At 42.1% G+C, this 24,974-nt stretch overlaps 1 protein-coding gene across 4 annotated transcripts in view; it reads left to right on the top strand.

The window, feature by feature from the left end:
* ADAMTS12 (ADAM metallopeptidase with thrombospondin type 1 motif 12) overlaps positions 1-24,974 on the top strand; it is a 404,015-nt gene that overhangs the window by 316,822 nt on the left and 62,219 nt on the right. For 2 of the 4 annotated variants that reach the window (XM_061189167.1, XM_061189164.1), the window contains exons 18-20: positions 2,938-3,148; positions 12,384-13,526; positions 21,766-21,921. In XM_061189167.1, coding sequence (XP_061045150.1) covers positions 2,938-3,148; positions 12,384-13,526; positions 21,766-21,921 — 1,510 coding nt within the window. The remainder of the gene's footprint in view (positions 1-2,937; positions 3,149-12,383; positions 13,527-21,765; positions 21,922-24,974) is intronic. The other 2 variants (XM_061189165.1, XM_061189166.1) reach the window with 2 other exon arrangements.

The following is a 24,974-nucleotide window of genomic DNA, read 5'->3' as shown; positions in this document are numbered from 1 at the left end:
GGTCACTGAGACTGGGAAAAGTCCATGAGAGGTGGGAGAGGAATGAGCATGGTGTGCATGGGAGACAACAAGCAAGCTAGAGAAAATGAGGTGGAATGAACAGGATATGGTGAGAATGTGGATACACTGTGTATAAAGATCAAGGAAGCAATAATGCCTATATTGTAATAAAGATTGTTATGTTGGAATGTGGAATGCCAATTGAATTGGATTTTGGGGTGTACGTAAATGCTATTAGGGAAAAGATTAGTACAAAGATAGTAATTATAAAAATTGATATTTTTAAGGAAATTACTATTCTGAGCAAGAGTTTAACAAATTCAGATTAGGACTCTCAGTTTTCTGAGTAATGAGGGTTAGAAAGAGTTAATTTTTGTAACTTATTGGTTTATTGGTAGTCAGAGCTTCCTGAGCAAGCACTGGTATGGGTGTGGGTAGAAGATACAGATCTTTGTACTTCATTCCAAACTATAGTAAACTTTTCCAGGGTAACTACAGGTTCTTTGAGGGTCTCGAAACACACACACACACTTCTGTATTATACATAATTCATAGTAAAACCACAGTGTCTATTTTTTTTGGTAGGAAAATTTAAAGATAAATAATCAAATCCATTTATTTGGTATCATAACACCAGTGGTTTCTAATCCTGACTTCATATGAAAGTCATCGAAGAACTCTTAAACAACACTGATACCTTGGCCCTATGCCCAAGAGATTCTGGCCATCCAATATAGCAATGGGGCCTGAACACTGATAACTTTTTTAAAGCTCTCCAGGTGATGATACAGTGAGAATCACTGATAGAGACCCAGTCCTTAGGACTTTTACAAAGTAACTGGAATGATAAGATTGACTAATTGTAGGGACTAACAAACAATCCAAGACAATGCATGATCAATTATCCAATTGTACGTTAGGTTTGACAGGTGTCATGGACTTCTTGGCAAGAGAAAAATCAATGACAAAAATGGAAAAAGTCATATTAAGTTGTTGTTGATTCTATGCTGATGAAACCAGAAAGGTTGTCGTATTGGGGGTGAATAAATGGGTGCGCTTGGCCTTTTGTCCTGCTGAGTTCTTTGTGTGTTATGTTGTCCTTCTCACCAATCACTCAGAGCATGTAAACAGTCTTCTGTTATAAATCTCCTAGAAGAGGTGTGATTATGGCAGACACTGAAAACAATGAGATGGACAACAGAGAACAATTTGGCAATAGCTCCTGAGTCCTGCGCCTGGAAGACGTTTGCAGGGAAATAAAGAGGATGGGTTTCACTTTAAACTAGGGACAAACATATGCAAGATGTCCCCAGGAGACTGTGGAGGAAATTTCAGAAAGAGAATCAAGGAAGTCTGTTATCACTTTGCAGTGACATAGCAGAAAGCCTTGTATGTAGCAAGTAACTAGATAAATTAGACTTTCAGTCAGCTCACATTAAGGCCCTTCCAGAATGGCATTTGATCTATTCGATAGTGTGTCTGGCCTCCCTTAGAAATGTCAGAGGTAGGACAGAGTAATTAGAATAATAGAGTGGGCATTTATTTGGTGTCATATCATATGGTTCCAATATTAGCTCTTTGTCCACACCAGATGGCCAGATGTTAAACACCAAAGGATAAATAAGTAATCTTACTTATTAACTGAAGATTATAATAGACTTGAGGAAGAGCTTTCTTCTAATATTTTTAACCAGAGATTAAAAGTATAAGAATCAAAGAAGTTCTACCTAAATTAATCCAATATTTTGTAAACATAAGTAATAGTACAAAGTTTAATCTTCTTCAGAATTCAATACTATCTCAAGGTCAGAAGGTTTCCTTAAAATCAGGAATGAAGGAATTCACATGCTGTACTGTTTTCCCATGAAAAACAAATATTCCATTTTATTCCTGCATAGAGGGATGAATAAGCAGACCATATGTCTATAGCAACGGTGGACCCAAACCACACTGGGTCAAGACATCTGTTCTGTATTTTGTGTTGAGGAAGATTTGCACAATGATGGGGAAGGAAGAAAAGAGGGGGCTCCTCGCCACTTTCAAAAGCAACTTCTGTGAAACCACTGGGCCCACATCCCAGAATCTTGAGCCAATCTTCCATGATAATAAGTAGAGGAAGAGCACACATCTTCATTTTTCCATAGAGAATCCAGAATATTAACTTAGCCAACAGTTTCAACTATTCAACTTATCAAGAACAGCTGACAAAAAATGAAATTATTTCATAAGTTTCTTGTTTTTCTACTCCTTTCTTATTAAAGGGACCAGTGAGAATATTAACAGGTAGACTGAAGGAGATGGGGGAAGGGTGTCAATGAAGGCAGTGCCCCTGATTGATCATCTCCTAAATAATTGAAAATTAGTAAGTGTTTAAGTACCTGCTTCACACTGAAATAGAAAAACATTCAATTAGGAGCCAGGAGACTTAGATTCTGATTGGATTCTTTTAGTCAAAAGCAGAAGTCCAAAGAACAATAATTACAAATGATTGAGTTTGTATTATGTCAGGCTCTGTCCTATGCACTGTACATAAACTGCTGTTTCGTTTCATCCACATCACTCATCTAAAGTCAGTGTCGTTACATCCATTTAACAGATGTGGAGAGTAAGGCCTACACTTTCCTGAGGTTGCACAACAGAAAACTGGACCTCAGTTTTCTTGACTGAAAAGAGAGAGATTTTTTTTTTCTTTTTTTCATTTACAGACATCATTACTTAGCATCTCCTCATGCCAAGTAGTCTGCTGGCTTCCGGAGCTGTGATTGGACAAGCTAGCCGTGGCCCTGTCCGCACAGCTCCCTCTCCTGGGCTGGAGCACCTTCAGGGACCTCCCAGTTCTGTAATCAGAGCGTCTGCTCCTAGTTTCTTGCCAGTGGCTGAAATGAATGTGTATCTCCTCCGGGTGATCTTCTCTCACATGTCCATGTGTGTCTGCAGGTGGTGGGCAGGGGAGTGGGAAGCATGTTCGGCGACCTGTGGGCCCCACGGAGAGAAGAAGCGAACAGTGCTGTGCATCCAGACCATGGGCTCTGATGAACAGGCGCTCCCGGCGCGAGACTGCCAGCACCTGCTGAAGCCCAAGACCCTCACCTCCTGCAACAGAGACATCTTGTGTCCATCGGACTGGACGGTGGGCAACTGGAGTGAGGTGAGCTCAGGGGCCAAAAGGAAGGCCAGCGTTATTCATGCTTCGTCAGCCCCCCACCCAGTCCTCTTCATTAACTAATCCGAAGTGACCCGGGGTAGAAGTGCACAATGGCCAGCGTTTATAACCTCTGGCCTACTTCCTGCGTTTCCCACCTCCCAGTATCCTATCGTGCTTGTTTTCCGTTCTCACAGGATCTTCCTCTCACCTGCCCAGTGGTCAAATACCCGCCAGGGATGAGTTGGATCTTGCTCGCTCAGACTCACGACAGATAATTGAAAAATCCTCAGGATTTTTGCTGGCCCATTATTAAACCATTGGTAGCAAATCAGGGCTCCCCCACCTACCCCAAGAGTTGGTTTGTCAAACATTTACTGATAGTTAGGCTTCATACTAAAAAACCAAAGGCGGGTCACTCTACTTGGCATGATAGACAGTAAGTTTACTTGCCACTTGGAGAAGCCCCTCACATCATCCATCTATTCAATCCTGATCAAGGTTTAGGACATGTAATAGTATTAGCCACATAAATTCAAATAGTGTTGCATTTCCCCAAGATTAATCTGATCTAATTCTCTGCATATAATTAGAAATTCATGGGCTAGGACGTCATGAAAGACTCCCAGGCTTTAATTTTCTTTGGGTCACCATGGGACCTGGAACTATCAGGCCTTGTGCTCCCAGAGTCTGTAGTAGAAGTAGACCTCTGCTTTCTCCAAGGGTGCTGGAGTCTCCAGGGGCCTTGCTCTGCTTCCCTATGCGTATTTCAGTCAGTTACCTAAGGAATGACTAGAAAATAAATGATTTTGTAAAACCAACAGGCCAGAATTTATCGATGGATGCTGATTTCTTATGAGCTTCCTTGGGAAGCCACATGGTTTCCACAATAATGCTACCATTGACCAGAGTCTTAGGAATTCCTCTTAGACTCACCTTCAGAGAAATAGAGAATATTTCATTCAGGAGAATGCCACAGAAAGTTGATTAGGATTAAATCTGATGGACAAAGGAGTAATCTGATCCATTTGGATAAAACCTTTGTGTTTAAAGTGATACTTGATTATAAATAAATGCAATTGGTTTTCATAGCTTATAAAGTATTATCTAAAGAAGAATTCAAAATTTTGTGTAAGCAGAGGTTCCATTTCTGAAGATAACTATTTGAAAGCAGAAAACACTCATTTGAATACAGCCATTTTGATAACCTTATTTTCAAAACTATTTCATTAGCTCATAGTCACAGTTTAGGTTTATTTAGTTTCTAATTCTGTACAGAATATTCTCTGGAGCACCTGGGTGAAAATAAAAAAGATATGGTCCCTTTATTGTAAGAACTTATCAAATGGGAGAGCTAGGACCCCAAGAAAGAAAAGACAAAGGTATACATGTAAAGAAAACATACCTACAGCCTAATGCAGGTGTGTTACTGATGCATGTGCACACATCAGTAATAGGCCAGAATGTCCCACCTGCTGTTCCTGGAAGGTACAGTCACAGCCTGTGGCTGGCCTGACCTGTTAGTCCACTGCCCACCTCGATTGCCGTAAATTACAGTGTTGTCAAAATAAGGCTGAATGGGGTATTGTGACTGGTCCATTAAATCTGTTTACCAAAAGTGCGTTGGCTGCATCCAAAGCAGTAAATAATTCTTGTCATGTAGAATTTACTAATTGCCAGAATCTTCATGTATTTTCAAAGGACTGCAATTACACATTTGGCTGAGGAATTCTTTTCATTGTGTTTGTGTTTCTGGGGAGCAAAATGATGTGCCTAACTGGAGAACAAGGGCCTGAAAAGTTGGCACAATGTGATAAGTACTCAAGTCTGTTGTTCCAGATAGAGGCCACTGCATAGTATAGTGACAGCAGACATGGAATACAGTTTCCAGCGTCCACAGAGAGGCTGAGCCGCTGCCTTCATTCAAGAGATGTTGTCAGGAGAGGTGCTTTTAGTTAAATCAGCATCAAAATATTCATTGAATGGGGTCTTCCTTTCTTCCCTTTGCTGTCTTGCTAATGTCTGTACACATTAGCCCTGTAATGAGCTTTGCTGAAATATGCTGAATGTCTTTGACATTCTATGCTGGGATACTTTTTTAAGAGATGATATAGTGATTCGTGCTACACATAGTATTTATGGTCTGGATTTTGTCTTGAGATCAACATTAATTGATGAAAAGTAGTGTTCCAGCAATACCTGATCACTTGGTCTGTACTGGGCCATTTGAGTCACTCTGGATGAGTCTAAAGCTATAACGTAACTGGGTCAAAAGACCCGAGAACTGTGAGGCTCCTAGACTCCTGTAGAATTGTCCTCCCTGGGCTGACCGAGGTGGAAAGCAGAAGAGGGAAATCCATGAGCTGCCCTTCCCTGTTAAGGTTTTCCAGCTCTGGCAAGCCCTAACTGAGCTAGTGTTAAACCTCTCCCAGCCTTTACTCATTTAGAAAGACAGAGTTATTGTAAGGTTTGATGATAATCCATGTGAGCCCTTCACATAGTGCCTAGCAAATAGTAAGAGTTCACTAAATAGAAACTTTATTATCAGGCAAGAAGACAAGGGTCTGTTTTCCACGCTACTCTAATTTTGCAAGTCTTGTCCAGTCAGTGGCACCCAAGTCCCCTGACAGAATTGATTGGTGGCCCCTGCATTTTCATCTAACTCCCTCCCTGAGCTCAGGGCCATTTTAGGTGGGGAGCGCTGTAAGCACAGGGCTTAGAGCCTGCAAATTTTTCATGGGCCTGCAAAAATGTTTGAGACCGGGGGAGGGGGGGGGAATCTAATGTATTGTTCCAGTAAAGCAAAGGACACTGCAAAATCAGAAATCAATATTAAATTACATATTAAAAGCAAAGAATTATCAAACATTTAGTATGTATATTAAGCACCTTTATAGGTATTAGCACAATATCTCACAATGGCCTGATTAGCCCCATTTTACGGGTGAAGGAACTGAGGCATTAGAGATATTTAGAAACTTGTCCAAGGTCGCACAGCCTCCAAGTGATGAAGCTAGGGTTTGAAGGCAGGCAACCGCGCTTTAACTCTGAACACTATGGCATAAAGCATCTCAGAAGTCTGCAAAATGTAACAATTTGACAGCTCTCAGTATTCATAAAAAATGTATTATGTTTGGAAACAATTTGTAGATCGGCTTTTCTCACTTTGCTGGAATTCCAGACTCTGCGTAATGATTGCTGAGACATGAGAGCCACTCATAAATTAAATGAGTTGGCCTCACCAAATATTTATTTTCAAAAGCAAAAGAATAAAAAGCCTTTCAAATTGTTTTTACAGAAGAAGATTATATTTCACTTGAAACTAGAGATGCTTCTTAATATATTTGATGGGCTGTAGGGTGGAACCTCCGAAAGCAGACCTGCCCAGGGTCTGCAAAGATCTTTAATCTACCCTTTATGTGCCTGACCAAAGCACACAATCAAACAAATGAACAAAGCAATTAATTTGCCCAGCTACTAAGAATGTATTAAATGCAAAGCTGTTCACTCGGGTGTTGGCTTGCACAAGTGACCAGATAGATTAAATGTTTCACAAACAAGCTCTCCTGGCTCTTCAAACAGAAGGCACTGCAGCAAGTGCCAGTGGCTTATCTATAGCTAAATGAAAAGCAAAACAAACAGGCAAACAAAATTCATGTGAAGGCCATAGGAGTTCCTGCAAACTGAAGGGAGACAGAGCATGGAAGGTGAGGAGACATCGCTGAGTTGCTTACCCTCAGTATTTCCTAGTTTCATTCAAGGTCCAGGACACTCTTGTGAGGCTGGACACCAGATGCTTTAGCCTCAACCGCCTGCTCTTTTGGCATGGGACCTCTGCAAGTGCCAACATCTCAGTCCTTGCCAGATGTCAGCAGCCCATGCTTTGCCAGGTTTCCTGGAAAACACATGTGAGCACCCTTGTCTGAAACAGCTACTCACAGAAAACCAATTTGGAGCCATGCTGATTCTCTGCATCATGTCTGATTTGTTTTTAATTATCTAGAGTACTGTATTCGTTTGCTAGGGCTGCCATAACAAAGTACTACAAACTGGGTATCTTAAACAATAGAAATGTATTGTCTCACCATTTTTATAATGTTGACTGAAAATAACGCACAACCTAAAAGTCGAGAGTTATGTTTTATTTGGTGGACAAAACTGAGGCATTAAGCCTGGGACACGGCCTCTCAGATAGCTCTGAGGGACTGCTCCAAAGAGGTAAGGGACGAGCCAGGATATATAAGGTTTGTTTGTTTTTTAAATTTTTATTAGAGTATAGTTGATTTACGATGTTGTACAAAACAGAAATAGAGTCACAGATGTAGAAAATAAACTTATGGTTACCAAGGGGGAAGGGGGGAGGGATAAATTGGGAGACTGGGATTGACATATATAGGGGTTTTTGTGACAAAGACCAGATAGTTGGAACATCTAAAGATTACCGTTAATTAAAGAAAGCCGGATATCTCAAGTTAAGGAATTTAGCACTTTTCTGTGTATGGGAAGATGCAGGAGTCTAGGCTCATTGAAAGCATGCCTTTGATGTGCACCTTAGGATCCGGCCAGAATCCTATTCTTCCCCATCCTGAGTCCCCTCAGGGCTCACCATCTGCCGGCTGTAGTGGCTTGACAGCTGCAACATCCTTTGTTTACTGATATGGCAGGCAACATTTTTCATTTACAGCAACCAGAAGTCCAAGATCAAGGTGTGGGCAGAGTTTGCTCCTTCTGGGGGCTGTGAGGGAGAATCTTTTCTTTTGCTCACTATCCTTGGTGTTTCTTGGCTTGTAGATGCATCACCTTCATCTCTGCTTTCATCTTCACATGGCATTGTCTCTATATGTGTGTCTCTGTATCCAAATTTACTCTCTCCATGAGGACAATGGTCCGTTTGGATTAGGGCCCAACCTAGTGACCTCATTTTAACTTGATTACCTCTGTAAAGACCCCATCTCCAAATAAGACCACATTCTGACGTACGAGTGAAGAGGGTGAGCAGGAGTTAGAACTCTAGTATATCTTGTTTGGAGGGGACACAGTTCAGCCAATAATAGGTACCTAAGGGTTTTAGCTTACTTTCAAAATGGTTTTAGTATGAGGTCCAATCATTCATTTATAAATTCCTGAGACTTTGCATTAAATGTTCTTATGCCCAAAGCATTAGCTGTTTCCCTGCTCATCCCTTTAGCCCAAGCTTTCTGAGAAACCTCAGCTGTGGTTTCGAATAAACTCTCTCTTAGCACTACAGCTCTGAGCCAACTGGGGGTCCCCCCCCCCACTGCACAGTGCACCTCGGATGGGTGGAGTTGACTAATTTAGCAGCAGACCTCTTTCTCAGCGGGCTCCCCCCAGAGACCTTAATCTAAGATTGATGGCAAATGAGGGCAAGATAACTCCCAGGGAGGACATTAACAGATTGACAAGCTATTTGCCTGGTACCGGGTTCCAAATTATAAGGTAAGGGCGTAAGATAATCCTAGCGGAAATTGGTTTTGAGAATCCTGAAACTACCAGTTGAGATGAGTTCTAAGTGTGGCTTTGTGTCCTGCATTTATCTCATCTGAAGGGTTTGACAGCTTCTAAGGAGATAAACACAGTTGGAAGATGTACTGGAAGAAGCATGGGCTGAAGGCACAACAACACTTCTTGTTCTGCTGTGACTATGAGAAAAGGCAACTGAGTTTTTAGGCCCAATATACTTGGTAGATAGTTAACACTAACTCTCTCACTGGGCACAATATGCCCCAATGTGAAGGAATGGCATCCATCGATTATTTGAAAGATTCCGTGTCTCCTGAGTAAGGAAAGCAGATGGGGATGAATGGTAGGTGGAAAATATATAAACTCTCCCAGACCAGGTATCCATTCATGAAGTTTTGAATTGCCATTTGGGAATGGGGCAATAGTTACAGATCATCTGCCATTTGGGAATGGGGCAATAGTTACAGATCATCTGCTTTTTCATATTAAGCTGGAGTTTTAATATGACATCTGCTCATTTTTAAATGTTGGCTGCTAATTTGGTGTTTGTATTTTGTTTGTTTGCTTGTTTGTTTTGAGGTTGAGCAGACCAAAGAATACATGCCAATGGGCCACATGTAGCCCTTAGGCTGCCACTTTGGCATTTCTGTTCTAGAATAATCTTCTGTTTTGAAAGATCAAAAGCTAATGTATTTTAATTAAGCAACCACCTAGATAGTGATTATTTACTCCTGCTTTATTCTTTTAGGCTGAACAAGTTCACAGTGAATAAGATTATTTAATACTTGTAATTTGTAAATTAAAAATAAAAAACTTATCCATCTATTAGTCCTAGGAAACCTGAATCTAAAAGAAAATCCAGCAATAAACCCATGGGATATATGGGCCTTTACAGGTGTTTTATAGACTTGTGCCTACAACTGCTTTACTCAGACACCTGCTCACTTCACAGCATGCCCTAAGACAGGTCCGTGTGTCACTCTGTGCTTCACAAGGATAGTAGAAATTGGGGACCCCCATGCCCTTTGTTATTATTATTACTATTGTTATTATCAGCATCAATATTATAACACTGATAATAATAGCTTCCAATTCCTAATTTCTTCTATATATTATGTACTATGTTAAGGTTGTTTTCTTATATAATATTCACAGCAGCCTTGAAAGGTGAGTATTACTTTCAGTGTCTAGATGAGGAAGCTCTGAGGCTTAGTCCCTGCATCATGCATGGAGTTAATAACGGCATCTTGAGGACTTTAAGCTATTTCTTACAGGTTTTATAGCTCTTTTACTTCATAGTTCAACGTGGGGTGGAGGGCACACACCCATATATTTTTGGATTTTTAGAAATGCTTGTAAAGTTGTACAGTAAAGTCTGTGGGTATTAGGGGCATTACAAATCAAAATAAACAAAAAAAAAAGGGAATGAAAAGAAAGAAAAGAAAAATCAAAGAGTTTCCTACTATGAGCTTTGTCTACTCTTGACATTTCTTGGAAAGAGAACCCAAAGCAGAGTACAGCTGCAGCTTGAGAATAGTTGGCGTTAGTACTAGCAGGGTCCTCATTTATGAATCACCTCTTGATCAGAGCCTACCTGAGGTTGCCATTGTGGAAATACGTTCAGACATACATGGAGGGTTATTTGGTTAGCCTGATACATTTTTACAAAGTGGAGATTTGAAAACCCTAGGAGATGGGATCAGAATGTAACAAGTGGAGAAGTGACTCAGGATGACTAAAATGGATGGAGCATCAAGTGTCTCCATACACAAGAAGAGCAGAAATACTGTAGTAAACCAGGAAAATAAATACCCCCAGCCTGACTTTCCCAGGCTCCAAAGTGAAGTGAGTCGTGGAAAGTGCTGGAAGAAACCATTTCCTCACTGCTGGGCTCTGAGAGCTTTAGCTGGTAGTCTCCACTTGGTTGGAAATAAGTGTGCATTTCTTGGTCCATGAAGCACTGTTCCCACCAAAGATTAATATTATTATACCAGAACTTGGAAGTTCAGTCTTAGAGCTGGGCATTTGAGTGTTTGTTGACATCTTAAACTCACAGTTTTATTGGTTGACCCCAAATCTGCAGTTGAACATTCCCTGAGCTGCACAGTCTTCTGTGCTCACGTGTCTCTCCTGCTTTTCAAAGATGGTGATTTCAACAGAGCTATCATACATCAGTGAGCGATTATGCTGGATTGGAACAAAATAAAGGGGGAAGTTATTTTCCAGTACAGGGGAAATTGAAAACAGGACTTGAGAAGGCAAGAAATTCAAGCTGAAAAATGCATAAGTTCACAGGGAGAAGAATTTTCCCATTCCTGATTATTTTCCAAGTAGAACAGTCATGTAATAAATATGTAGTAAGTGATCATTGTATCCCAAGAACTATCCTGGAATTCAGTTATGGATAAGAAACAGTTTCTGCCTTTGGGTAAGTTTTCAGAAATCAAAAGTTTGGTTAAGTCAATAAGTGAATTCAGTAGACAAACTGCTTTCCACTGTGCTGTGCTAGGTTTTTTATTGGTCGTTGGGGAGGGGCATGGAATTAATCTAATTCTCACTCTGCCACTGACTTAGAGCCTTTCAAGCAGGTTCCTGGGTGTCAGCTTCCTCTCTTGTAAGAGATGGAATAATAATTCCAGCCTTGTAAATCTCACAGCCCTATAAATCTCACAGGGCTCATATTCACAGGGTATCACACAGAATAATGGCTGTGAAGCCCTTTGAAATCCGGGAAACATTATGTAGTCCCCATCTTCAAGAAACCTACTTTAGGGTCAGAGATGTAAGACAGATGAATGCGAAACAGTCAGCACAGACTCCTGGACAGTCCATGTTCAAGAACCAATATTTGGTGGATAACTTGAAATGTCATTGGAAAGGAAGGCTAAAAATGGAGTAGTTTGGTAAAAATACGGATTTTTTTCAAAATACCAAGAAATTTAGTGTTATGTAGCAACTATGTGTGGTTTGCAGCTGCTAAGACTGATGACATAGTCTTTACCATGAATCCTGAGTAATGACTGTCCTGTTAGGTTTCCCCCAAAGGCAGTCTAGCTGCCTGTTCCCTACAGAGCCTGGAGGGACCACTAGGGAGGGGGACCTGCCACGGCGTCCATGTGTGTATCAGTGCCATGCTACAGGACTCCCCTAACTCTTTGGAAATTGTATCTACCTACCTTTAAATTTCATAAAAGGTCCTGGATCTGTATACATGTGTGAGTATGGTTATTGTCTAGTTTTTAATCTGAGTCCATCTGACACAGGCAAGAAAATGGAGCTTAGGATGCCGGAGTGAGGCTATGTGGCTATATGGATATAAAGGGAAAGGCTCATATCATTAAATTAATAGATTCCAAAAAATACGTAAACAGTTTCCATTAATTTAATAGCATCAAACCCTAGGGAAGATAATATTACTATCTCTTTTTAAAAATTAGGTGATCTGTTTAAATCAGTGCACTCTTTGTGGACCTACTATCCAACAGTCATAGCCCAGGGATACTTGAGCTTTACTGTTTCATGGTTTGCATTTTCAGTTTGTGAAGGGTAAATGGTTAGTCCTGAGCCTGAGCTGGTCTCCCGGAGATACATATTTCCATGGAAGACTAAAATTGCACAGAAACCATATACAAAGATAGAGAACGATTTTAGCCGCACAGTTCAGTTTCTACTGGGCCTGTCCTGATTTGCCATAAACTTTAGCATGAGAACCAACACATCTTTCCACCAAACTAGACTAACAGCCGTCTCTCTTTTCCAGTGTTCTGTTTCCTGTGGTGGCGGAGTGCGGATTCGCAGTGTCACGTGTGCCAAGAACCACAATGAGCCCTGCGACGTGACAAGGAAACCCAATAGCCGAGCTCTGTGTGGACTCCAGCAGTGCCCATCTAGCCGGAGAATTCTAAAACCCAACAAAGGAACAATTTCCAATGGGAAAAAGCTACCAACAACTGACCCCTTCAAGCCCGTCCCTCCAACTACACCTAGTCCTAGGGTGCTGACTACACCCAGTCCTAGGATGCTGACTACACCCACAGTGCCTGGGCCTATGAGCACAAGTGCTCTGACGATCAACGGCCCTGGTCCTACCACAGCCTCCAAAGAAGGAGACCTGGATGGGAAACAGTGGCAGAATAGTTCAACCCAGACTGAACTGGACTCCCATTATGTCATTTCCACTGGAAGTACTTCCCAGCCCATCCTCACTTCCTGGTCTTTGAGTACCCAGCCAAATGAAGAGAATGTTTCCAATCCAGACACTGGTCCCATCTCAGAGGGAGACCTGGTAGTCACAGCAATGAGTGGTTCTGATTTGTCAACTTCCAGCAATCCTGTGACATGGCAGGTGACTCCATTTTATAATCCCTTGACCAAAGAGCCAGAAATGGAGATTCATAGTGGCTCAGGGGAAGACCGTGAACAACCTGAGAACAAAGATGAGAACAGCTCTGTGACATGGACCCAGATCAGAGTACCTGGAAATGATGCTCCAGTGGAAAGAAGTACAGAAATGCCACTTGGACCTCCGCCAACACCTTATCTTAGAGGGGCATCCCTGTGGCCACCCTTCAGCACAGTGTCGGAAGGACTGGTGCCCAGCCAAAGACCGACCACTCTCAAAAATGGTGAACCCAGAGCCGAGGGGATGGTCACTGAAAAGCCAGCTGACACTCCATTCCCTCTGGGAGGAGACCACCAGCCAGCATACTCAGAAAAGCCAGTAAACCATCACCCCCGAGAACTTCCAAGCAACATGAATCTAACACAGAGTTCCGGACCAGTCCTGACCAAGGAAGATGCAAGAAGTCTGATTGCTGAAGGGTTTTTGCTGAATGCCTCGGATTACAAGCAGCTCTCAACAGGCCGCAGCCCTGTGTACTGGACTGTTGGAAACTGGAGCGAGGTAGGAGTTCCATTTCTTACCCAGGCCTGATTCTATATGGAAATTAGCTAGGGGTGTTGCATTCCTGTGCAAATTTCAAAATGGACTTGTGTAAAACATAGTCTAATGTACAAAAAAGTGAAGCAATCAGGTCCATGCCCTCACCTCCCTCTTCACCTCCCTAACTCCAAAAATGAAAGAAAAAAAAAAAAAATCCAGGGAAGGAGAACAAATGTAGTGAGATATAGTGAAAAGAACCTAGAACTAAATCAGGAGACCTGAGTCAGCCAGCTGTGTGACAGTGGAGAATTCAGTCTGTCTCTCTGAGCCTGCTTTTGATCTACAGAACAGTGGAACTAGTGCAGATCACCGCTCCTCTCCAGTGTCCCTTCCAGCTACAAACTGTAATGATGCTGTGAAGAGGGACCACTGGAAGGACCTGAGTTCATATTTCATTCAGAAAACCAGTGTCGAGACTCTGGTTTAAACCTGTCAAGCAATCACAATTGGAATGGAAATCTAAGACAAATTTCTTTAAAAGAATTCTATAGCTCACTGTATCAAGCATTTCTTTTCTTTTTGGACTCAGTGTTTGCCTGTATTAAAAAAAAATTCTTTTTGGCTTATTAAAAGGATTAGAAGATAGAGGAAGAAGAAAATAAACATGATGACAAAGTGTTGGTCCCTGTTTTCAGGTTTGAGGAATTTGGCTAGATATTTGTTTCTCCATTTCTAGAACTAATTACATCCTTTTAAGCATCAGAATCATTTCTCACCCACTTGAATTTCGAATGCACAGTATTTGAACTTGTTAAAAATAACTTGACAATGCAAAAGAGGACTTTGTGGCAAAATAATCACATGTTGATGTCATTCAGCATTTTTGATGACAATGCATGACTCATCTGTCTAGCTAAAAAGAAGTGTTAACAGCTAATATAACAATATATTTCATTTATGAAGCATGTTAATTTCCAAATCACTTCCATATGTAGTCTACTATTTTCTATTTTTGACAGTCCTGGGGAGTAGGTAGGGTCTTGTTTATACCAATTTTTGTAGAGAAAAACTAAGATTTTTAACAGTTAAGTAACTTGTCTATGGACATGTCAGTTGGATGATGAATCTTCTAAATCTTTCTGCTCTTATCTGCTGTCTCTGTAGTGAATTTCAGTACCAATCAACAATTTAGCTGTATAAAATTCTTTTGCATGAATTAGTCAGCATCATTGGTCCTGAAATTGACTATACTGGCAAAAAAAAAAAAAAAAAAGGTATATTCAAACTTCCAAAATTTTTTGTTTGCATTTGAACTATGTTTCACATTGATTTACTTTGATTTCTAAAGTGAAATCACATTCATTTCATTTTCTGTCAGTGGAGGGGCATCTTATTATCCCCATTTGGAAGTAAAGAATCCAGGTTCAGGAGGAGAAAAGATTTTCATGCTTAAGAGTAATCCAATTTGTTGAAAAAAAGGAGAGGAGTGGGTCTCATGATCCCTGACATTTTAGTCAGGTTTCTTTCCATTGGGAAAGTCCTAATGGGCTCTTAATGATGAGGAGGATGCTGACAATGAACATCTATAAAGTGTGTGCCATTCTTTATTGCATGATTTTATGCTAATTCACATGCATTCATGTGAATGCGTGAATCCTCACCACAGCCCAAGGAGATTGGTAATATTGCCCCCCATTGTAGAGATAAGGAAACTGGAGCTGAAAGGTGAAGTAGCTAGCCACAATCACACACACTCATGAGTGACACAGCAGGGATTTGAACCCAAACAGACAGACTTCATAGCCTATGATCCATTGCTTTGCAAATCAGAAAACATCACCACTCTCTCTACCTTCTGCTATTTTTGTTTCTTCTTTGGTCATATGACATAAAAACAATGCCAGTTATGTGGTGACCCTGGGTAGACAGATGAGAAAATCACATAGTTCACAAGAAGGTACTTTACAATAACAATGAGGGCTCCATGGTTACTTTTGAGTTCACAGGGGCAAATGGTGCCTATAATGTCACTGCAGTGGGTTCAGCCTAGATATTTTGAAATAAAAATGTTCTGTTTAGGCTTTATGAATGATATCCTTTTAAGTAGTAGCACCCAAAGGTATCTTTCTTTCCAAAAGCATGGGGCATCCCTTAAGGACAGATAAATAGGCTTATTGTTCTGCATCCACGAAAGCAGTCTGGACAGTGTGTCCATACTCAAAGACAAAGAGAACAAGTTATGGAAACTGAGGCTACTAGTTAATTTGTAGGATTTTGTTAATTAGCCAATGGAGATGAAGTCTGAAAGTACCTACCATTAAAGACACTGTGGGCCTTGAGAAGAATACAAGCTAGGTCAAACAGAGTGTGAAAGTGTAGATGATAAAAGGCATATGTATGGGATCAATATCTGAATAAGGTATGAATGACATGTGTACAGTATGTGTACATAATTAGAAATCACACACACACACAGAGGCTAGGCTGTTGTTAACAAATAGAGACAAACAAGTTATGGTTCGCCAGAAATTGATTTCTCACTCAGCATAATAATACAAGGTGATTCCATGTCTGCAGTGGTGGTAGTAGAAAATGATGCTGGGAATCCAGTCTGACAATGGCTCTGCCATCCTCCCATCTTCAAATTTGCCCTGGGGTCACCATCCTAGTCACAGTCAGAAAGGGAAAAGAGCACAGAGGCACTCCCATGGGAGGTTTAATGGGCCAAGCCTAGAAGGGGCACTTATCAATTCTGCTCACTTCCATTGTCTAGAACTCAGTCATATGACCAAACCAAACAGCAAGGTGGATGGAAAATGTAATCTAATTGTGCACCCAGGAAGAAGAGGAAAAAGGAATATAGTGAGTATCTAGCAGTCTCTGCCACTGAATGACACGGCCCACTGTGGGTTTTAGGTAGCTCATCCTGGAAGCAGTGAGGATGAGGGATTTGACCTGTTGGGAGGATACTGCAGCAGTCCAGATGAGGAATGAGAACTAGGACAAGAATGCTTGGGATGAAGAAGGGAAGATAAACTCAGGAGTCACTGAGAACTTAAAATCAGCAGGACTTTGTGAAGAATTGAACGTGGGGTATGAAGAGGAGAGAGGAGAGGCGGAGTTTGTCATGACTATTCTGTTGGAATCTTGGGTGTCTGTTGGGTGATGCTCCTATAAACTGAGATATAGTACAATGTATAGGAAGAGTAAGTTGCAAAAGAGACAAAGAAAGGAAGGATGATGAGTTCAGTTCCAGATCAAGTTTAGTTGATAGGACCTGTGGGATATCCAAAGGATAACCAGCAGATGTTTGTGTGTATGGGTCTGAGGTTCTTGAGAGAGGTGAAAACTGGAGATAACATTTGGTAGCCATGATCAATAGGTAGAAGTTAGAACCTTGGAAGTGAATGAGGTCACCCCAGCACAGCCTGTAGGCTGCAAAGAGGGGTGGTCCAGAGTTGGGACTCTGGAAAACACCAGCATTTTAAGGAGCTGGCTGACAAAGAGATTCCATGTGAAAAACTGGTAAGGAACAGTCTAATATTTAAGGCTTAAGTCAAGAAATGTGGTGCCACAGACGTCTAGGAACATGAAGACTGACAGTGGGCCTAATGGATCTTACAATTAGAAGGTCACTGGTGACTTTGGGGAGAACATTTATAGTATTGAGATGGAAGGAGATACCAAAGTGCAGCCCAAAGGAGAGACCCTTTCGGAGGCTATCACAGTTCTCAGATGGGACAGTCCCCACATTAGGACTGTTAATAAAGATGGACAGCTCTTCTCAGTCCACAAATTCATACAAAAGTTTCATTAAAAAGTAGCTTTAGGATGACCCAGAAATTAGTTTCCTTTCCCATACTCTTATGTAAATGTGTTTTAATGCTTTTGTCCTGAGGATATTTAATACATGTTAATTAATTGATAAATGTTAATTGATCTAATGAGAAGTTACTATATCCAAATAAACTAAACCTAAATAAAAGTACCTATCAACCCTGATGACTGTTTGAGCCCAGAGGTTAATTGACGCATTTTGATTTTAGTAGATCAAGATACAAAAATTAATTCTATCTCATGTCATATCTTTGACAGAAATAAAGTTTCTTATTGAATACATCATAGCTCACCAAAAATTTGGTAACCGTGTTGGAGCCATTGAGAGCTATTAATTCTAGGCAGTTTGGCTGGAAAGGGGGCATTGGCCCAGATTGCAGAGGTTTGTAAAGCTACAAGGATATTACAAGAACAGAGTTCCACATTTGGCAGGAGTCCCCTTCATGACAGGGCTTGGTGCCTGCTCCCTTTATGCATCTTTTGAGACAAAATGTTTAATACACAGAATTGTCTGAGAGGATCAGGATTCAGAATGAAAACTTGGGGTTTTGAGTTTCCCACTCTCCCCTGATTTTTTATTCTACCCATATCTGAAGTTGTTTCTTTAGGATTGTCCCTCCCTATAATGGCATCACTGGCCACTCAATCACCACACCTTAGGAACCCCAGGATCACCACTGGTATCAATCTTCCCTTGTCCTACTAGAAAAACCCTAACAGTTTTTCAAGTCTGTGTCATCTCATCATTTCTGTCATCTCCTCTTCATTTCCTGTCAGTTTAGGCTCAGGAGTTTCCAATCTAACGGTGGGAGCCAGCTGCAAAAGAGTAGGGATGCTTTTGTCTGTTACAATGATGGGGGACGGGGGCTGCTACCAGTATTCAGTGTCTGAGAGCCAAAGACAAGGAGGGTCCTGTGACATTGAGGGAAGTCCAAAATACCAATAGTGCCCCAATAGTCGAGAATGGAGAACGCTTGGTTACTACTCTTGTTAGGACTCTTGCCTTTGCCCTTACTGGTCTGGGCACTTCCACTCTCTCCCCTCCCCAATGCTTTCCATACATCGTCACGAGAGATGTAAGACTGCCATATTACTCTTCTGAATGGAATTTTCTAATCATTCCAAACTCCTGATCACAAATCATTAATGTCTCTCCATTACATATCAGATAAAATCCACTCTAATATCCAACAGCCTTCAGGTCCTCGAATAATTCCGCTTTCAACATACTGCCTCCTATGACTTCATCCGTCGTAAGCTGCACCAAATCTAAACTGCTCAGTTTCCACTAAACCTGCTCGTCTCAGTTCAATGCCTTTGTTTATGCTGTTTCCTCTGCCTGGAATTTCCTTCTCTTTCTCCTTTGTCCTTTTACATTCTACCTGTTCTTCAGTATCAAGCTTTGAGCTTCTTCCATAAAGCCTTTCCTGCTCTTTAAGATTGGAAGTATTGTCATTTCTAAAGTTCCTTAGCATTCGATCTGAAATTTCTCTCTCTGTGTCCTCCCTTTCTGTCCTGTGTTGAAGGGGTGTTCATGTCCCCCAGCATACACAGCATGTTCCTCTAACTACCTGTGATTTTGAATATTACTAAAGAATTGATATAAAAACCGAGTTAACACTGTAAAGAGACATAAATCTAGAAAGCAGATGTTCTGGGTTTGAGTATTGGCTCCATCATTTACTAACTGTATGTTCTCACTGCACCCATTTCCTCATCTTTAAAATGAGGATGATGACGATGCCTGATTCATAAGATTGTTATGAGATAAAAGGAATAACTATGTGTAGGAGAGTGTCAGGCACATAGGAAGTACTCAGTAAGCATTGGCTTTGATACCTATTTATAAGACAGAAAATGTAGGTGCTTCACAGTATGCATGGGTGTGGATCTCATTTTGACAGAAGATCACCTCTCATCAAATTGCCTCATCATTCAGTCGGATCCCTTGGGCCAGTCAGTGAAATGTATGCTGTGCAGTCCTGTAAATGGAAGTGACAGTAAAATTTTCTGCAGCCTCTCACAGCAGTTTTCGCAGGATTCTGATGTAGCCCTGCACATCAGTTCCAGTTCTGAACACCCCCAAACCTGCTCCTTGACCTGGTAAATCGGTTGTCACAGGGTCACTAGCTGTAACGAGGGAGAAAGTTCCCAGAACAAGCAAGCTGTCCCTTCTGCCTCCTTAGGGTCCTCCTCTCTTCTCTGAGCACCCCCCTGCACTCCTAATTTGAAACTAATGTAAGAGACAATCAGTGGAATCCCCTTTTACTTACTGCGTTCCATGGACATCCTCCTGTCAGCTTCACCTTTGGACTCATTTGCTGTCTAAATAGAAATTGTCAAAAAGGAATTAAACAAATGTCTACTCACAATATCTGAATCTAACAGGACTAGATTCAGAGCTCCAGAGACATGTGTTTATTTACAACACAAATATGGTACAAAGAACTGTAGACATCACTTGTGATGTACCAGGGTCATCAGTAGCCTGGGAATTTGGTCTCACTAGCTCCTGTCCTGGGTTTGGGGCAAACGTCATGTTTTTCTCCATGTCGTAATGTGAAATTAACATTGTACTGTCTGTGTGACCTTAAGCATGACTGCTAAGCTCTCTGGGCCCCGGAAATCTGGAAAGTGGGACTCATAACGCTGACCTTGCAGGTATGCTATGTTTAATAGGTAACATTTGTAGAGCACTCACTTTGTGTGTGAATTACCTCTGTTGTTCTCACAGCAACTTAACAAATGAGGTCTTAGTGTTATCACCAGTTTCACATGCTAGGGAAGTTTGGAAACTGCAAAAGATTGCACAATTAGTCAACTGCAGAATTATAATTGTATCCTGAGTCTCAGAGGTTAGAGAAAATATAGGAAAGGTACCTGTTGTGTAGTTGTATCAGTTGTCCATTGCCACAATAATGCTGTATAACAACCAACCACAATATCTCAGTAAACATTAATTTTTGTCCATGAGTTTCTGGGTCAGCTAGGAGTATCTGCTGACCCGGGCTGAGCTTAGCTGACCTCAGCTTGGCTTGTCATGCATTTGCTGAAGGGTCAGCTGAAGGCTGGCTGGTCTGAGATGGGCTCGGCTGGGTCACCCAGCTGGGTTTCACATGATCTCCCATCCTCCAGCAGGCTAGCCCAGTTTTATTCTCATGGCAGAGACAAGGGTCCAAGAGAGAACCAAAACAAGCAAGGCCTCTTGAGAACTGGCACGACAGCATCCACTGCAATTTCTTGGCAAAAGAAAGTTGCAAGAACAGTCCTGATTCAGCAGCTGGGGAAATACATTCCACCATATGATGAGAGGAGCTGTGAAGTCCATTGAAAAGAGCATGGGTGTGAACAATGGGGCCACTAGTGCAATCAATCTATGCACTTCAGCTGTTATTATCTCTAATATATATATATGTATATCATATATATACACACATAATATAGTACAGAGGAAAAAAAGCTAGAAACTTATGAGAGATTCAAATCCAATCCTAAAGAATTTTAAGGAGGAGAATTTACCTCCATAAATGAGCCAATTGAAAAAATGTTGACCGAGGCTATTTTCTGCTCTTCCCTTTCTATGAGCAGCATTGGTGAAATGCGGCAGTGCCTGCAGCTCACCCCCTTCCCCAGGCCTTCACGCCAGGATACTTTTTTTTTTTTTAACATCTTTATTGGAGTATAATTGCTTTACAATGGTGTGTTAGTTTCTGCTGTATAACAAAGTGAATCAGTTATACATATACATATATCCCCATATCTCTTCCCTCTTACGTCTCCCTCCCATCCTCCCTATCCCACCCCTCTAGGTGGTCACAAAGCACCGAGCTGATCTCCCTGTGCTTTGCGGCTGCTTCCCACTAGCTAGCTATTTCACATTTGGTAGTGTATATATGTCCATGCTACTCTCTTCATTCCCCCTCCCCGTGTCCTCAAGTCCATTCTCTAGTAGGTCTGCGTCTTTATTCCCGTCTTGCCCCTAGGTTCTTCATGAACTTTTTTTTTTTTTTTTTAGATTCCATATGTATGGGTTAGCATACGGTGTTTGTTTTTCTCTTTCTGACTTACTTCACTCTGTATGACAGACTCTAGGTCCATCCACCAGGATACTTTTTAAAGGGAAGCACATCTCCATTTGCACTGCGTTTTCCTCCCACAGAGAAATCAGGGATTCGCAAGCCTGGCTGCTTATTAGAATCACCTGGGATTTGTTTCTTAAATACTCCTGCCTGAGCCCTACCCACAGGCGTTCAGATTGTTTGGGGTTGGAGTCCCAGCGCTGGTTTGTTCAAAAGCTCTGCAGGCCGTTTTAGTGAGTAGCCGAGATTGAGGGCCCCCGACTCCAGGGTGGGGTGGGGTGTGTCTGAGAAAGCGGCCCTGAGCCTCCGTCTTCTCTCTCTTCCCCCCCCCCCCACCCCCCCAGCAGTGTTCCACCACGTGTGGCCTGGGGGCCTACTGGCGGAGCGTGCAGTGCAGCACCCACGTGGATTCCGACTGCGCTGCCCTGCAGAGGCCTGACCCTGCTAAGAGGTGCCACCTCCGTCCCTGCGCTGGCTGGAAAGTGGGAAACTGGAGCAAGGTAACTGATCAGGCTCAGCAGTGTTGGGGGTGTCAGGGGGGCGGGGAGGGACTTATACGAGCGTCATTTGCTAAAGCAGGTTTCCTTCCTCCCTTCCTGCCTCCTTTCTGCCCTTTGCTTCGATAAACTGGTGAATGCGTAAATCAGGTGTTACCATAGGCCTGCTTCAAGTTACACAACAGCCTGAGAACAAGCAGAGTTTTCAGTAGCCCACATGTTTTTATCTGCCTGTCTTCCCTTACCAGATAAACTGAGAAAAAAAAAATTTAATTTGTGTAATTAATTGCTTGTCCCGCATGCAACACTATTTCTAAATTGCTTAAATTTAGCATTATAATTAATAATGATACGTTAGCACAAGTGTAATTAAATCATCGTTCAGCAGCTACTCACAAAGCAAGTATAACATCGAATCTGCCAGACTCAAAATGAAAAGAAAGCTGAAACATAAAGACACATTTGGTCTTTAAAAGTGTATGTCCTATATCGATCTTTTTGAAGTACGATTGTCCTGTCCTTGCTAATCTAGCTGTGGTTACTCATTTTTCTGTGCTGCCTGCATAGTCCCTCGTGAAAGGTTTTATCAGGTTTTAGGATTAGTCAGGCTTGGTTCTTGTGGGCACCAATCAGGCCCAACCTGCCTGTCACCCTGATGGGGCTGAGCCAGCCCCTGGGGGATACAGATGCAGCCAGGTCGTAGAGACATTGGTCAGAGGTGGGGTTAAGAGCTGCTTGGCAGCAGGGGTGAGAGGTATGAGCTATGCATACACCTTCTGTTTGTCAAGCACACCCACCTGTAAGACACCCTGCAGGCTCCTGTCTTCTCTCTGGGGAGCCAGTTTCCCTTGATGGTCTTGACGCAGAAGGGAGAAGAGCTACCCAGAAGTTTGGGGAGGCTGGCATCCCCTCTAGATGTTAGCGCCCTCATCTTGTAGAAAGCTCCCGTCCCCAGACAAGCAGGACCATGAGGTGTCCCACTGGACACCTCTGGTTCTCCTGGCAGACTTCTCTGACAGACAGGAGTGTGGAATGTCATTTATTTGCATCAGGCCCCTTTTCCCAAAGAAAGGCTCTGGTCTTTGGCAAGAGAGAGAAAGTAGTGTGACTCCCTGAGAAAATCACCACTCATTTCTTTGATGCCTGCCAACCTCCCTTTTTTCTGTTTTCATACCATTTTTCTTTCAGGAGCAAATGCTGGTTCTTTTTTCTTTCTCTTCCAACTCATAACAAATTCAAGATCAAAAAAGGACTAAATGCCTGGCTACAAGTTCTCTTCCATATCCAGAAGAATCTCAAGCAACATTTCTATCCCTGACCTTGCCAAATGTTGACCAAGTCCTAAAGTTCCACTTTCCCATCCCTGGGATTAATCCTTTCCTTGGAAATTTCATGGCTCATAGAAAGGACAGATGTGTGAAATAGCTCACACTTTTAAAAAGGTCCCTCCACTGTAAAATTCTAGGAATTCTAGCTGATATAAAAGCCTGAGTGGGAGATCTGGTAGCTCTTCTCTGGGGTCAGACCCCCTAAAGAAGGCCCTGCTCTGCCAGCTCATACCTTCCGTGTCTGTCTCTGGATCTCTTCTCTCTCATGGCCGGGAGGCTTGTAGATGTATTTATTAACCCCTGTAGACTCCTGGTGTTTTGTAGAAGCTGTCTCTGACACATCACCAAGTTCTTCCAGAATGTGGTAACCACCCCCATCTAAACTCACATCCTCAAAGTTACTCCATTCCTATCAGTAAGGAAAATATCTCCTCTCTCGGGATAATAGATAAACCTTATGTCAAAGACACTGTTTAACTACTGATAGTCAATTGCCCTGACTTCTGTTTTTTCTATCATTGGGGACATTGAATACATGACTTCCATTTTTCCTAGGGAGGTTGATTTAAATTTTATCTTAAATTTTGGTGACTGAATGATACAGCTTTTTGACTACCACATTATTAACCAGTTCATATGGATGTCTAAAGTCCAGATCATATACTAGGAAAGATTTGAAGGCCTCCTTAGTTTCACTATTCTATCGGGACTCTTAAACTTATTCAGTGGCCAACCTCCAAACCCTAGAGTAGGAAAATAGACCCCCTGGTTTTGCCTTTAAATATCCAGAGGGTTTAGATTCTGCCAACTTGATGGTTTACCTTTTCACGAATACGTTCTCCAAGGGAAGAATTCTAATTTGATCATGAATCTTTCTGCATTATCCCACTGACCACTACCCCAAATCCAGAGGCACTTTAATCTTGTAGGACTAAGGGTATTCTGCAGCCTCACCTGAACCCACAGGGATCACACCTGAGGCCCCGGGTTACTCACCAGCAACTCCCCACTGCTGTGTGTGCTGTCTGAATTGTAGCTGTTTTACTGGCTTCTGTTTCCAGCACCACTCATCTCCATGATGGAGCCCTGATACAACTGCTGTGGACATTTTCTCATACGTGTGGCAGTACAATGAGCCTGTACATCCAGATCTTTACCTTTAAAAAATCTAGAAGTTGTTTCTTTTGGAATGGCTTGCTTCTTCTTCATGCGTTGATCTGTCTGAAACAAATCCCAGGTCATAGTCCTCAAGTTTGTCCCAGAGGTGTACTTGAGAAAACGTAGTTCTGCAGAATTGAATCCTGGAAGCAGCACTGGGCCTGGGATCAGACACGTCTGGGTTGGCAGCTCCACTTTGTCACCAGCATAGAATGCTGGTCCTTTCTTCCAGCCTCTTAGGAGCTTTAGTTTTCTCACCTCTGAGAAATGAAGTGGGTCCTACGGCGTCTACTAATCTCATAAAGTTGTACAGATCAAAAGAGTGTGTGTGAAACAACTTTGTAAATGGTAAAAGACTGTTCAAATGAAGCGTTGGACAAACTTTGAGCTCTGGGTAAAGGTTAGGAGTAGTTCTCAGGCGTTTGCTAACTTCTGGCTTCCTGGACTTGGGGCAGGGCTGTTGTGGAAAGGTGGCAGTGGAGTAAGTCCTGTCCATCCATCAGGTCTCCACTCCCCAGGACTAAGCAGACAAGGTGAACCATGAGCTTTGGAGGACTTGACCTACCTTGC

The sequence above is a fragment of the Eubalaena glacialis genome, chromosome 4, assembly GCF_028564815.1.
Source record: "Eubalaena glacialis isolate mEubGla1 chromosome 4, mEubGla1.1.hap2.+ XY, whole genome shotgun sequence".
In the NCBI taxonomy this organism is placed as follows: domain Eukaryota; kingdom Metazoa; phylum Chordata; class Mammalia; order Artiodactyla; family Balaenidae; genus Eubalaena; species Eubalaena glacialis.
Note: the sequence above shows the minus strand (reverse complement) of the source record. Positions and strands in the feature narration are given on the sequence as shown.